A 12,371-nucleotide genomic window follows, 5' to 3' on the forward strand; every position below is an offset into this window, starting at 1 on the left:
GGTGGGGGATGAGAGGTGGCACCTGGACAGGTTGGGGACAATGGGGGTGGCACCTGGACAGGTTGGGGACAATGGGAGGTGGCACCTGGAGAGGTGGGGGATGAGAGGTGGCACCTGGACAGGTTGGGGACAATGGGAGGTGGCACCTGGACAGGTGGGGGACAATGGGAGGTGGCACCTGGACACCTTGGGGACAATGGGAGGTGGCACCTGGACACCTGGGGACGAGAGGTGGCACTTGGACATCTTGGGGACAATGGGGGGTGGCACCTGGACACCTGGGGACGAGAGGTGGCACTTGGACAGGTGGGGGACAATGGGAGGTGGCACTTGGACACCTTGGGGACAATGAGAGGTGGCACTTGGGTCACCTGGGGACGAGAGGTGGCACCTGGACTTTTGGGTCATCTCAGGTTTCTTCCACCTTTGGTGGTTCTGGGTGGGATTTTTTCCACCTTGCGCGGTCCTGCCGTGTTTTGGGGCGCCCGGGCGTGCTCGGGGAGGTCCCCCCTGAGCCCCCCACCCCCGGTGCCCCCCACAGCGCGAGGCTCAGGTGAAGTTCCACGTGCTCCTCACGTCCTACGAGCTCATCACCATCGACCAGGCCGCGCTGGGCTCCATCCGCTGGGCCTGCCTGGTGGTGGACGAGGCCCACCGCCTGAAAAACAACCAGTCCAAGGTGAGGAGACCCCAAAAAACCTCAGAGGAACCCCAAAAAACCTCAGGGGAACCCAAAAAACCTCAGGGGAACCCCAAAAACCTCCTGGGGAACCCAAAAAACCTCAGGGGAACCCCAAAAACCTCCTGGGGAACCCAAAAAACCTCAGGGGAAACCAAAAAACCTCAGGGGAACCCAAAAAACCTCAAGGGAAACCAAAAAACCTCCTGAGGAACCCAAAAAACCTCAGGGGAACCCAAAGAACCTCAAGGGAACCCAAAGAACCTCCTGGGGAACCCAAAAAACCTCAGGGGAACCCAAAGAACCTCAGGGGAACCCAAAGAACCTCAGGGGAACCCCAAAAACCTCAGGGGAAGCCAAAAAACCTCAGGGGAACCCAAAGAACCTCTGGGGAACCCAAAGAACCTCAGGGGAAGCCAAAAAACCTCAGGGGAAACCAAAAAACCTCAGGGGAACCCAAAGAACCTCAGGGGAACCCAAAAAATCTCAGGGGAACCCAAAAAACCTCCTGGGGAACCCAAAGAACCTCAGGGGAACCCAAAGAACCTCAGGGGAACCCAAAAAACCTCAGAGGAACCCAAAGAACCTCAGGGGAACCCAAAGAACCTCAGGGGAACCCAAAGAACCTCTGGGGAACCCAAAAAACCTCAGGGGAAGCCAAAGAACCTCAGGGAAACCAAAGAACCTCAGGGGAACCCAAAGAACCTCAGGGGAACCCCAAAAACCTCAGGGGAAACCAAAGAACCTCAGGGGAACCTAAAGAACCTCAGGGGAACCCAAAGAACCTCAGGGGAACCCAAAAAAAACTCAGGGGAACCCAAAAAATCTCAGGGGAACCCAAAGAACCTCAGGGGAAGCCAAAAAACCTCAGGGGAACCCAAAGAACCTCAGGGGAACCCAAAGAACCTCAGGGGAACCCAAAGAACCTCCTGGGAACCTCCAAAGAACCTCAGGGGAACCCAAAGAACCTCAGGGGAACCCAAAAAACCTCAGGGGAAACCAAAAAACCTCAGGAGAACCCAAAAAACCTCAGAGGAACCCCAAAAACCTCAGGGGAACCCAAAAAACCTCAGAGGAACCCCAAAAACCTCAGGGGAACCCAAAAAACCTCAAGGGAACCCAAAGAACCTTCTGGGGAACCCAAAGAACCTTCTGGGGAACCCAAAGAACCTCAGGGGAACCCCAAAAACCTCCTGGGGAACCCAAAAAACCTCAGGGGAACCCAAAGAACCTCCTGGGAACCTCCAAAGAACCTCAGGGGAACCCCAAAAAACCTCAGGGGAAACCAAAAAACCTCAGGGGAACCCCAAAAACCTCAGGGGAACCCCAAAAACCTCGGGAGAACCCAAAAAACCTCAGGGGAACCCCAAGAACCTCCCGAGGAATCAGAGAACCTCAGGGGAACCCAAAAAACCTCAGGAGAACCCAAAGAACCTCAGGGGAACCCAAAGAACCTCAGGGGAACCCAAAAAACCTCAGGGGAACCCCAAGAACCTTCTGGGGAACCCAAAAAACCTCAGGGGAACCCAAGGATCTCTGATTTTGGGGTCTGAGGGTGTTCCAGGGGTGTCCCAGGGGGTGTCCCACCAGGATTTGGGATCTCAGGGGGGTTCCCTGGTGGATTTGGGATCTCAGGGGGGTTCCCTGGTGGGATTGGGATCTCAGGGTTGGTGTCCCACCAGGATTTGGGATCTCAGGGGGGTTCCCTGGTGGATTTGGGATCTCAGGGGGGTTCCCTGGTGGGTTTGGGATCTCAGGGGGGTTCCCTGGTGGGTTTGGGATCTCAGGGTTGGTGTCCCACCAGGATTTGGGATCTCAGGGGGGTTCCCTGGTGGATTTGGGATCTCAGGGGGGTACCCTGGTGGGTTTGGGATCTCAGGGGGGTTCCCTGGTGGGTTTGGGATCTCAGGGTTGGTGTCCCACCAGGATTTGGGATCTCAGGGGGGTTCCCTGGTGGGTTTGGGATCTCAGGGGGGTTCCCTGGTGGGTTTGGGATCTCAGGGGGGTTCCCTGGTGGATTTGGGATCTCAGGGTTGGCGTCCCACCAGGATTTGGGATCTCAGGGGGGTTCCCTGGTGGGTTTGGGATCTCAGGGGGGTTCCCTGGTGGATTTGGGATCTCAGGGGGGTTCCCTGGTGGGTTTGGGATCTCAGGGTTGGTGTCCCTGGTGGGTTTGGGATCTCAGGGGGGTTCCCTGGTGGGTTTGGGATCTCAGGGGGGTTCCCTGGTGGAGTTGGGATCTCAGGGTTGGTGTCCCACCAGGATTTGGGATCTCAGGGTTGGTGTCCCACCAGGATTTGGGATCTCAGGGGGGTTCCCTGGTGGGTTTGGGATCTCAGGGTTGGTGTCCCTGGTGGGTTTGGGATCTCAGGGGGGTTCCCTGGTGGGTTTGGGATCTCAGGGGGGTTCCCTGGTGGAGTTGGGATCTCAGGGGGGTTCCCAGGTGGATTTGGGATCTCAGGGGGGTTCCCTGGTGGGTTTGGGATCTCAGGGGGGTTCCCTGGTGGAGTTGGGATCTCAGGGTTGGTGTCCCACCAGGATTTGGGATCTCAGGGTTGGTGTCCCACCAGGATTTGGGATCTCAGGGGGGTTCCCTGGTGGGTTTGGGATCTCAGGGTTGGTGTCCCACCAGGATTTGGGATCTCAGGGTTGGTGTCCCACCAGGATTTGGGATCTCAGGGGGGTTCCCTGGTGGGTTTGGGATCTCAGGGTTGGTGTCCCACCAGGATTTGGGATCTCAGGGGGGTTCCCTGGTGGGTTTGGGATCTCAGGGGGGTTCCCTGGTGGATTTGGGATCTCAGGGGGGTTCCCAGGTGGGTTTGGGATCTCAGGGGGGTTCCCTGGTGGATTTGGGATCTCAGGGGGGTTCCCTGGTGGGTTTGGGATCTCAGGGTTGGTGTCCCACCAGGATTTGGGATCTCAGGGGGGTTCCCTGGTGGATTTGGGATCTCAGGGTTGGTGTCCCACCAGGATTTGGGATCTCAGGGGGGTTCCCTGGTGGATTTGGGATCTCAGGGGGGTTCCCTGGTGGGTTTGGGATCTCAGGGTTGGTGTCCCTGGTGGGTTTGGGATCTCAGGGGGGTTCCCTGGTGGGTTTGGGATCTCAGGGGGGTTCCCTGGTGGAGTTGGGATCTCAGGGTTGGTGTCCCACCAGGATTTGGGATCTCAGGGTTGGTGTCCCACCAGGATTTGGGATCTCAGGGGGGTTCCCTGGTGGGTTTGGGATCTCAGGGTTGGTGTCCCTGGTGGGTTTGGGATCTCAGGGGGGTTCCCTGGTGGGTTTGGGATCTCAGGGGGGTTCCCTGGTGGGTTTGGGATCTCAGGGTTGGCGTCCCACCAGGATTTGGGATCTCAGGGGGGTTCCCTGGTGGATTTGGGATCTCAGGGGGGTTCCCTGGTGGAGTTGGGATCTCAGGGGGGTTCCCAGGTGGATTTGGGATCTCAGGGGGGTTCCCTGGTGGGTTTGGGATCTCAGGGTTGGTGTCCCTGGTGGGTTTGGGATCTCAGGGGGGTTCCCTGGTGGGTTTGGGATCTCAGGGGGGTTCCCTGGTGGAGTTGGGATCTCAGGGTTGGTGTCCCACCAGGATTTGGGATCTCAGGGTTGGTGTCCCACCAGGATTTGGGATCTCAGGGGGGTTCCCTGGTGGGTTTGGGATCTCAGGGTTGGTGTCCCACCAGGATTTGGGATCTCAGGGTTGGTGTCCCACCAGGATTTGGGATCTCAGGGGGGTTCCCTGGTGGGTTTGGGATCTCAGGGTTGGTGTCCCACCAGGATTTGGGATCTCAGGGGGGTTCCCTGGTGGGTTTGGGATCTCAGGGGGGTTCCCTGGTGGATTTGGGATCTCAGGGGGGTTCCCAGGTGGGTTTGGGATCTCAGGGGGGTTCCCTGGTGGATTTGGGATCTCAGGGGGGTTCCCTGGTGGGTTTGGGATCTCAGGGTTGGTGTCCCACCAGGATTTGGGATCTCAGGGGGGTTCCCTGGTGGATTTGGGATCTCAGGGTTGGTGTCCCACCAGGATTTGGGATCTCAGGGGGGTTCCCTGGTGGATTTGGGATCTCAGGGGGGTTCCCTGGTGGGTTTGGGATCTCAGGGGGGTTCCCTGGTGGGTTTGGGATCTCAGGGGGGTTCCCTGGTGGATTTGGGATCTCAGGGGGGTTCCCTGGTGGATTTGGGATCTCAGGGGGGTTCCCTGGTGGGTTTGGGATCTCAGGGTTGGTGTCCCACCAGGATTTGGGATCTCAGGGGGGTTCCCTGGTGGGTTTGGGATCTCAGGGGGGTTCCCTGGTGGATTTGGGATCTCAGGGTTGGTGTCCCACCAGGATTTGGGATCTCAGGGGGGTTCCCTGGTGGGTTTGGGATCTCAGGGGGGTTCCCTGGTGGGTTTGGGATCTCAGGGGGGTTCCCTGGTGGGTTTGGGATCTCAGGGGGGTTCCCTGGTGGATTTGGGATCTCAGGGTTGGTGTCCCACCAGGATTTGGGATCTCAGGGTTGGTGTCCCACCAGGATTTGAGATCTCAGGGGGGTTCCCTGGTGGGTTTGGGATCTCAGGGGGGTTCCCTGGTGGATTTGGGATCTCAGGGTTGGTGTCCCACCAGGATTTGGGATCTCAGGGGGGTTCCCTGGTGGATTTGGGATCTCAGGGGGGTTCCCTGGTGGGTTTGGGATCTCAGGGGGGTTCCCTGGTGGGTTTGGGATCTCAGGGTTGGTGTCCCACCAGGATTTGGGATCTCAGGGGGGTTCCCTGGTGGGTTTGGGATCTCAGGGTTCGTGTCCCACCAGGATTTGGGATCTCAGGGGGGTTCTCTGGTGGGTTTGGGATCTCAGGGGGGTTCCCAGGTGGGTTTGGGATCTCAGGGGGGTTCCCTGGTGGGTTTGGGATCTCAGGGTTGGTGTCCCACCAGGATTTGGGATCTCAGGGGGGTTCCCAGGTGGATTTGGGATCTCAGGGGGGTTCCCTGGTGGATTTGGGATCTCAGGGGGGTTCCCTGGTGGGTTTGGGATCTCAGGGGGGTTCCCTGGTGGATTTGGGATCTCAGGGTTGGTGTCCCACCAGGATTTGGGATCTCAGGGGGGTTCTCTGGTGGGTTTGGGATCTCAGGGTTGGTGTCCCACCAGGATTTGGGATCTCAGGGGGGTTCCCTGGTGGATTTGGGATCTCAGGGGGGTTCCCTGGTGGGTTTGGGATCTCAGGGGGGTTCCCTGGTGGGTTTGGGATCTCAGGGGGGTTCCCTGGTGGATTTGGGATCTCAGGGTTGGTGTCCCACCAGGATTTGGGATCTCAGGGGGGTTCCCTGGTGGATTTGGGATCTCAGGGGGGTTCCCAGGTGGATTTGGGATCTCAGGGGGGTTCCCTGGTGGGTTTGGGATCTCAGGGTTGGTGTCCCACCAGGATTTGGGATCTCAGGGGGGTTCCCTGGTGGATTTGGGATCTCAGGGGGGTTCCCTGGTGGATTTGGGATCTCAGGGGGGTTCCCTGGTGGGTTTGGGATCTCAGGGGGGTTCCCTGGTGGGTTTGGGATCTCAGGGTTGGTGTCCCACCAGGATTTGGGATCTCAGGGGGGTTCCCAGGTGGGTTTGGGATCTCAGGGTTGGTGTCCCACCAGGATTTGGGATCTCAGGGGGGTTCCCTGGTGGGTTTGGGATCTCAGGGTTGGTGTCCCCACAGTTTTTCCGGGTGCTCAACGGGTACAAGATCGAGCACAAGCTGCTGCTGACGGGGACACCACTGCAGAACAACCTGGAGGAGCTGTTCCACCTCCTCAACTTCCTGACACCCGAGCGCTTCAAGTGCGTCACCTGGAGGTCACCTGGGTCACCTGGGGGTCACCTGGGTCACCTGGGTCACCTGGGGGTCATCTGGGTCACCTGGGGGTCACCTGGGGGTCACCTGGGGGTCACTGGGGTCACCTGGGGGTCACCTGGGTCACCTGGGGGTCACCTGGGTCACCTGGGTCACCTGGGGGTCACTGGGGTCACCTGGGTCACCTGGGTCACCTGGGTCACCTGGGGGTCACTGGGGTCACCTGGAGGTCACCTGGGTCACCTGGGGGTCACTGGGTCACCTGGGGGTCACCTGGGGGTCACTGGGTCACCTGGGGGTCACCTGGGGGTCACCTGGGGGTCACTGGGGTCACCTGGGGGTCACTGGGGTCACCTGGGGGTCACTTGGAGGTCACCTGGGTCACCTGGGTCACCTGGGGGTCACCTGGAGGTCACCTGGAGGTCACCTGGGTCACCTGGGGGTCACCTGGGGGTCACCTGGGGGTCACCTGGGTCACCTGGAGGTCACCTGGGGGTCACCTGGGTCACCTGGGGGTCACCTGGGTCACCTGGGTCACTCCTGGCATCTCCTGTCATCTCCGGTCACCTCCTGTCACCTCCTGTCATCTCCTGTCCCCTCCTGTCCCACCCAATCCTGGTGTCCCCACCAAGCTGGAGAGGTTCCTGTGTCCTCTCCATGTCCCTCCAGCCCACAGCTGTGTGCTCGTGTCCCACCGTGTCCCACCGTGTCCCTGTGTCTCCATGTCCCACCGTGTCCTCATGTCCCACCGTGTCCCACCGTGACCTCATGTTCTTGTGTCCTCGTGTCCCACCATGACCCCGTGTCTCCATGTTCTCATGTCCTTGTGTCCAACCATGTCCCACCATGTCCCACCGTGTCCCATGTTCTCATGTCCTCGTGTCCCACCGTGTCCCACCGTGTCCCCATGTTCTCATGTCCTTGTGTCCCACCATGTCCCCATGTTCTCATGTTCTCGTGTCCCACCATGTCCCACCATGTCCCACCATGTCCCATGTTCCAGTGTCCCTGTGTCCCACCATGTGTCCATGTCCTCATGTCCCACCACATCCCATCATCTCCTCATATCATACCACATCCCCATGTCCCACCACATCCCCATGTCCCACCATCTCCCCATGTCCCACCACATCTCCACGTCCCACCACATCCCAGTGTCCCACCACATCTCCATGTCCCACCACATCCCAGTGTCCCACCACATCCCCATGTCCCACCATGTCCCCACGTCCCACCACATCTCCATGTCCCACCACATCCCCATGTCCCACCACATCCCACCATGTCCCACCACACCCCACCATGTCCCACCATCTCCCACCACATCCCAGTGTCCCACCACATCTCCATGTCCCACCACGTCCCCATGTCCCACCACGTCCCCACGTCCCACCATGTCCCCACGTCCCACCACATCTCCATGTCCCACCATCTCCCCGTGTCCCACCACATCTCCATGTCCCACCACATCCCCATGTCCCACCACATCTCCATGTCCCACCACATCCCCACGTTCCACCATGTCCCCATGTCCCACCACATCCCAGTGTCCCACCACATCTCCATGTCCCACCACATCCCCATGTCCCACCATCTCCCCGTGTCCCACCACATCTCCACGTCCCACCACGTCCCCACGTCCCACCACCACCACCACCTCTCGGTGTCCCCACCCTCACCTCCTCCCCACCACCCCCCAGCAACCTGGAGGGCTTCCTGGAGGAGTTTGCCGACATCTCCAAGGAGGACCAGATCAAGAAGCTCCACGACCTTCTGGGTCCCCACATGCTGCGGCGCCTCAAGGCCGACGTCTTCAAGAACATGCCGGCCAAGACGGAGCTGATCGTGCGCGTGGAGCTCAGCCCCATGCAGAAGTAGGGAGATGTCCTCTTCTTCTCCTGCTTCTCCTTCTGCTTCTACTTCTGCTTCTTCTGCTTCTTCTGGTTCTGGTTCTTCTAATCTGCTTCTTCTGCTTCTCCTTCTGGTTCTCCTTCTGGTTCTGGTTCTTCTGCTTCTTCTGGTTCTGCTTCTTCTTCTTCTTCTTCTGGTTCTGCTTCTTCTTCTGTTTCTTCTGCTTCTCCTTCTGCTTCTCCTTCTGGTTCTGGTTCTTCTGCTTCTTCTGGTTCTGGTTCTTCTTCTGCTTTTTCTGGTTCTCCTTCTGGTTCTCCTTCTGGTTCTCCTTCTTCTTCTTCTTCTTCTGGTTCTGCTTCTTCTTCTTCTGCTTCTTCTGGTTCTTCTGGTTCTCCTTCTGGTTCTCCTTCTGGTTCTGCTTCTTCTTCTGCTTCTTCTGCTGCTGCTTCTGCTTCTTCTTCTGGTTCCTCTTCTTCTGGTTCTTCTGGTTCTCCTTCTGGTTCTGGTTCTTTTTCTTCTGCTTCTTCTTCTTCTCCTTCTGGTTCTTCTTCTTCTGCTTTTCTTCTTCTGCTTCTGCTTCTTCTTCTTCTGATTCTTCTGCTTCTGCTTCTTCTTCTGGTTCCTCTTCTTCTTCTGGTTCTCCTGCTGCTGCTTCTTCTGCTTCTGGTTCTCCTTCTGGTTCTCCTGGTTCTCTTTCTTCTGCTTTTTCTGCTGCTTCTTCTGCTTCTTCTTCTCCTTCTGCTTCTCCTGGTTCTCCTGCTTCTTCTGCTTCTTCTTCTCCTCCTTCTGCTTTTTCTTCTGCTTCTTCTTTTTCTTCTGCTTCTTCTGCTTCTCCTGCTTCTTTTGCTTCTTCTTCTTCTCCTTCTTCTCCTTCTTCTGCTTCTTCTTCTTCTGCTTCTGCTTCTTCTCCTGGTTCTTCTGGTTCTCCTTCTTCTGGTTCTTCTTCTTCTTCTCCTTCTTCTTCTCCTTCTGTTTCTGCGTCTTCTTCTTCTTTTCCTTCTTCTTCTCCTTCTTCTCCTTCTTCCTCTTCTGCTTCTTCTGTGTCTTCTCCTTCTTCTTCTTCTTCTCCTTCTCCTTCTTCTGCTTCTTCTTCTCCTTCTCCTTCTTCTTCTTCTGCTTCTGCTTCTTCTTCTTCTTCTTCTGGTTCTCCTTCTCCTTCTCCTTCTCCTTCTGGTTCTTCTTCTCCTCCTTCTTCTTCTTCTGCTTCTTCTTCTGCTTCTTCTCCTTCTTCTTCTGCTTCTTCTTCTTCTCTTGCTTCTCCTCCTCCTCCTCCTCCTCCTCCTCCTCCTCCTCCTGCTGCTGCTGGTGTCCCCAGCGGTGCCACCACGTCCGCGTGTCCCGGTTGTCCCCACAGGAAGTACTACAAGTACATCCTGACCAGGAACTTTGAGGCGCTGAACTCTCGGGGTGGTGGGAACCAGGTGTCCCTGCTCAACATCATGATGGACCTCAAGAAGTGCTGCAACCACCCCTACCTGTTCCCCGTGGCCGCCATGGTGGGGACAACGGGGGGACAACCGGGGTGGGGTGGGACATTGGGGTGTGGTGGGACATGGAGATGTGGTGGGACATGGGGATGTGGTGGGACACTGGGATGTGGTGGGAGATGGTGGGACATGGTGGGGTGTGGTGGGACATGGAGATGTGGTGGGACATGGAGATGTGGTGGGACATGGGGATGTGGTGGGACATGGAGATGTGGTGGGACACTGGGATGTGGTGGGACATGGAGATGTGGTGGGACACTGGGATGTGGTGGGAGATGGTGGGACATGGTGGGGTGGGGTGGGACATGGAGATGTGGTGGGACACTGGGATGTGGTGGGAGATGGAGATGTGGTGGGACATGGAGATGTGGTGGGACATGGAGATGTGGTGGGACACTGGGATGTGGTGGGAGATGGTGGGACATGGTGGGGTGGGGTGGGACATGGAGATGTGGTGGGACGTGGGGATGTGGTGGGACATGGAGATGTGGTGGGACATGGACACATGGTGGGACATGGAGATGTGGTGGGACATGGTGGGACATGGTGGGACATGGGGACACTGGGATGTGGTGGGACATGGAGATGTGGTGGGACATGGGGGTGTGGTGGGACATGGGGATGTGGTGGGACACTGGGATGTGGTGGGACATGGAGATGTGGTGGGACATGGGGGTGTGGTGGGACATGGGGATGTGGTGGGACACTGGGATGTGGTGGGACATGGAGATGTGGTGGGACACTGGGATGTGGTGGGACATGGTGGGACATGGTGGGACATGGTGGGACATGAGGAGATGTGGACGTGGTGGGACATGAGATGGACATGGCCAGATGGGGACACTGGGACATGGTGGGACAGGAGGACACAGGGTGGAGGAACACGGGACATGGAGATGATGGAGGGACACCTGGTGTCCCCGTGGTGACGTGTCCCCGGTGTCCCCATGGTGACATCCCAGTGTCCCTGGTGTCCCTGTGGTGTCCCCAATGTCCCCGTGGTGTCCCCAATGTCCCCATGGTGACATCCCGGTGTCCCCGGTGTCCCTGGTGTCCCCATGGTGACATGGCGGTGTCCCTGGTGTCCCCGTGGTGACATCCCGGTGTCCCCGGTGTCCCCGGTGTCCCCATGGTGACATCCCGGTGTCCCCGGTGTCCCTGGTGTCCCCATGGTGACATCCTGGTGTCCCCGGTGTCCCCAGGAGTCGCCGAAGCTGCCGAGCGGTGCCTACGAGGGCGGGGCGCTCATCAAGGCCTCGGGGAAGCTGCTGCTGCTGCAGAAGATGCTGCGCAAGCTGAAGGAGCAGAACCACCGGGTGCTCATCTTCTCCCAGGTGGGACCCCAGGAACACCTCAAAACACCCAAAATCACCTCAAAACACCCAAAACCACCTCAAAACACCCCAAAAACACCTCAAAACATCTCAAAACACCCCAAAAACACCTCAAAACACCCAAAAACACCTCAAAACATCTCAAAACATCCCCAGAACCACTGGGTGCTCATCTTCTCCCAGGTGGGACCCCAGGAACACCTCAAAACACCCCAAAACACCTCAAAACATCTCAAAAACACCCAAAAAACACCCAAAAACCACCTCAAAACATCTCAAAAACACCCAGAAAACACCCAAAAACCACCTCAAAACATCTCAAAACACCCAAAATCACCTCAAAACATCCCCAGAACCACCGGGTGCTCATCTTCTCCCAGGTGGGACCCCAGGAACACCTCAAAACACCCAAAAACACCTCAAAACACCCCAAAAAACACCCAAAAACCACCTCAAAACATCTCAAAACACCCCAAAACCACCTCAAAACATCTCAAAACACCCAAAACCACCCCCAGAACCACTGGGTGCTCATCTTCTCCCAGGTGGGACGCCAGGAACACCTCAAAACACCCAAAATCACCTCAAAACATCTCAAAACACCCAAAATCACCTCAAAACATCTCAAAACATCTCAAAACACCCCAAAACCACCTCAAAACACCTCAAAACATCTCAAAACATCCGCAGAACCACCTCAAAACATCCCCAGAACCACCGGGTGCTCATCTTCTCCCAGGTGGGACGCCAGGAACACCTCAAAACACCCAAAATCACCTCAAAACATCTCAAAAACACCCAAAAAACACCCAAAAACCACCTCAAAACATCTCAAAAACACCTCAAAACACCCAAAAACCACCTCAAAACATCTCAAAACACCCAAAATCACCTCAAAACATCTCAAAACATCTCAAAACACCCCAAAACCACCTCAAAACACCTCAAAACATCTCAAAACATCCGCAGAACCACCTCAAAACATCCCCAGAACCACCGGGTGCTCATCTTCTCCCAGGTGGGACCCCAGGAACACCTCAAAACACCCAAAAACACCTCAAAACACCTCAAAACACCTCAAAACACCCCAAAAACACCTCAAAACATCTCAAAACATCTCAAAACATCTCAAAACACCCCAAAACCACCCCCAGAACCACTGGGTGCTCATCTTCTCCCAGGTGGGACCCCAGGAACACCTCAAAACACCCAAAATCAC

At 57.0% G+C, this 12,371-nt stretch overlaps 1 protein-coding gene across 1 annotated transcript in view; it reads left to right on the plus strand.

Annotated features, from left to right (window-relative positions):
- CHD3 (chromodomain helicase DNA binding protein 3) overlaps positions 1 to 12,371 on the plus strand; it is a 106,314-nt gene that overhangs the window by 49,896 nt on the left and 44,047 nt on the right. Inside the window, exons 16-20 of the mRNA XM_086871900.1 lie at positions 542 to 679; positions 6,346 to 6,467; positions 8,181 to 8,354; positions 9,686 to 9,827; positions 11,021 to 11,152. Of these exons, the coding sequence (XP_086728026.1) occupies positions 542 to 679; positions 6,346 to 6,467; positions 8,181 to 8,354; positions 9,686 to 9,827; positions 11,021 to 11,152 (708 nt within the window). The remainder of the gene's footprint in view (positions 1 to 541; positions 680 to 6,345; positions 6,468 to 8,180; positions 8,355 to 9,685; positions 9,828 to 11,020; positions 11,153 to 12,371) is intronic.

The sequence above is a fragment of the Cyanistes caeruleus genome, chromosome 37, assembly GCF_971803275.1.
Source record: "Cyanistes caeruleus chromosome 37, bCyaCae1.hap1.1, whole genome shotgun sequence".
Lineage (NCBI taxonomy): Eukaryota > Metazoa > Chordata > Aves > Passeriformes > Paridae > Cyanistes > Cyanistes caeruleus.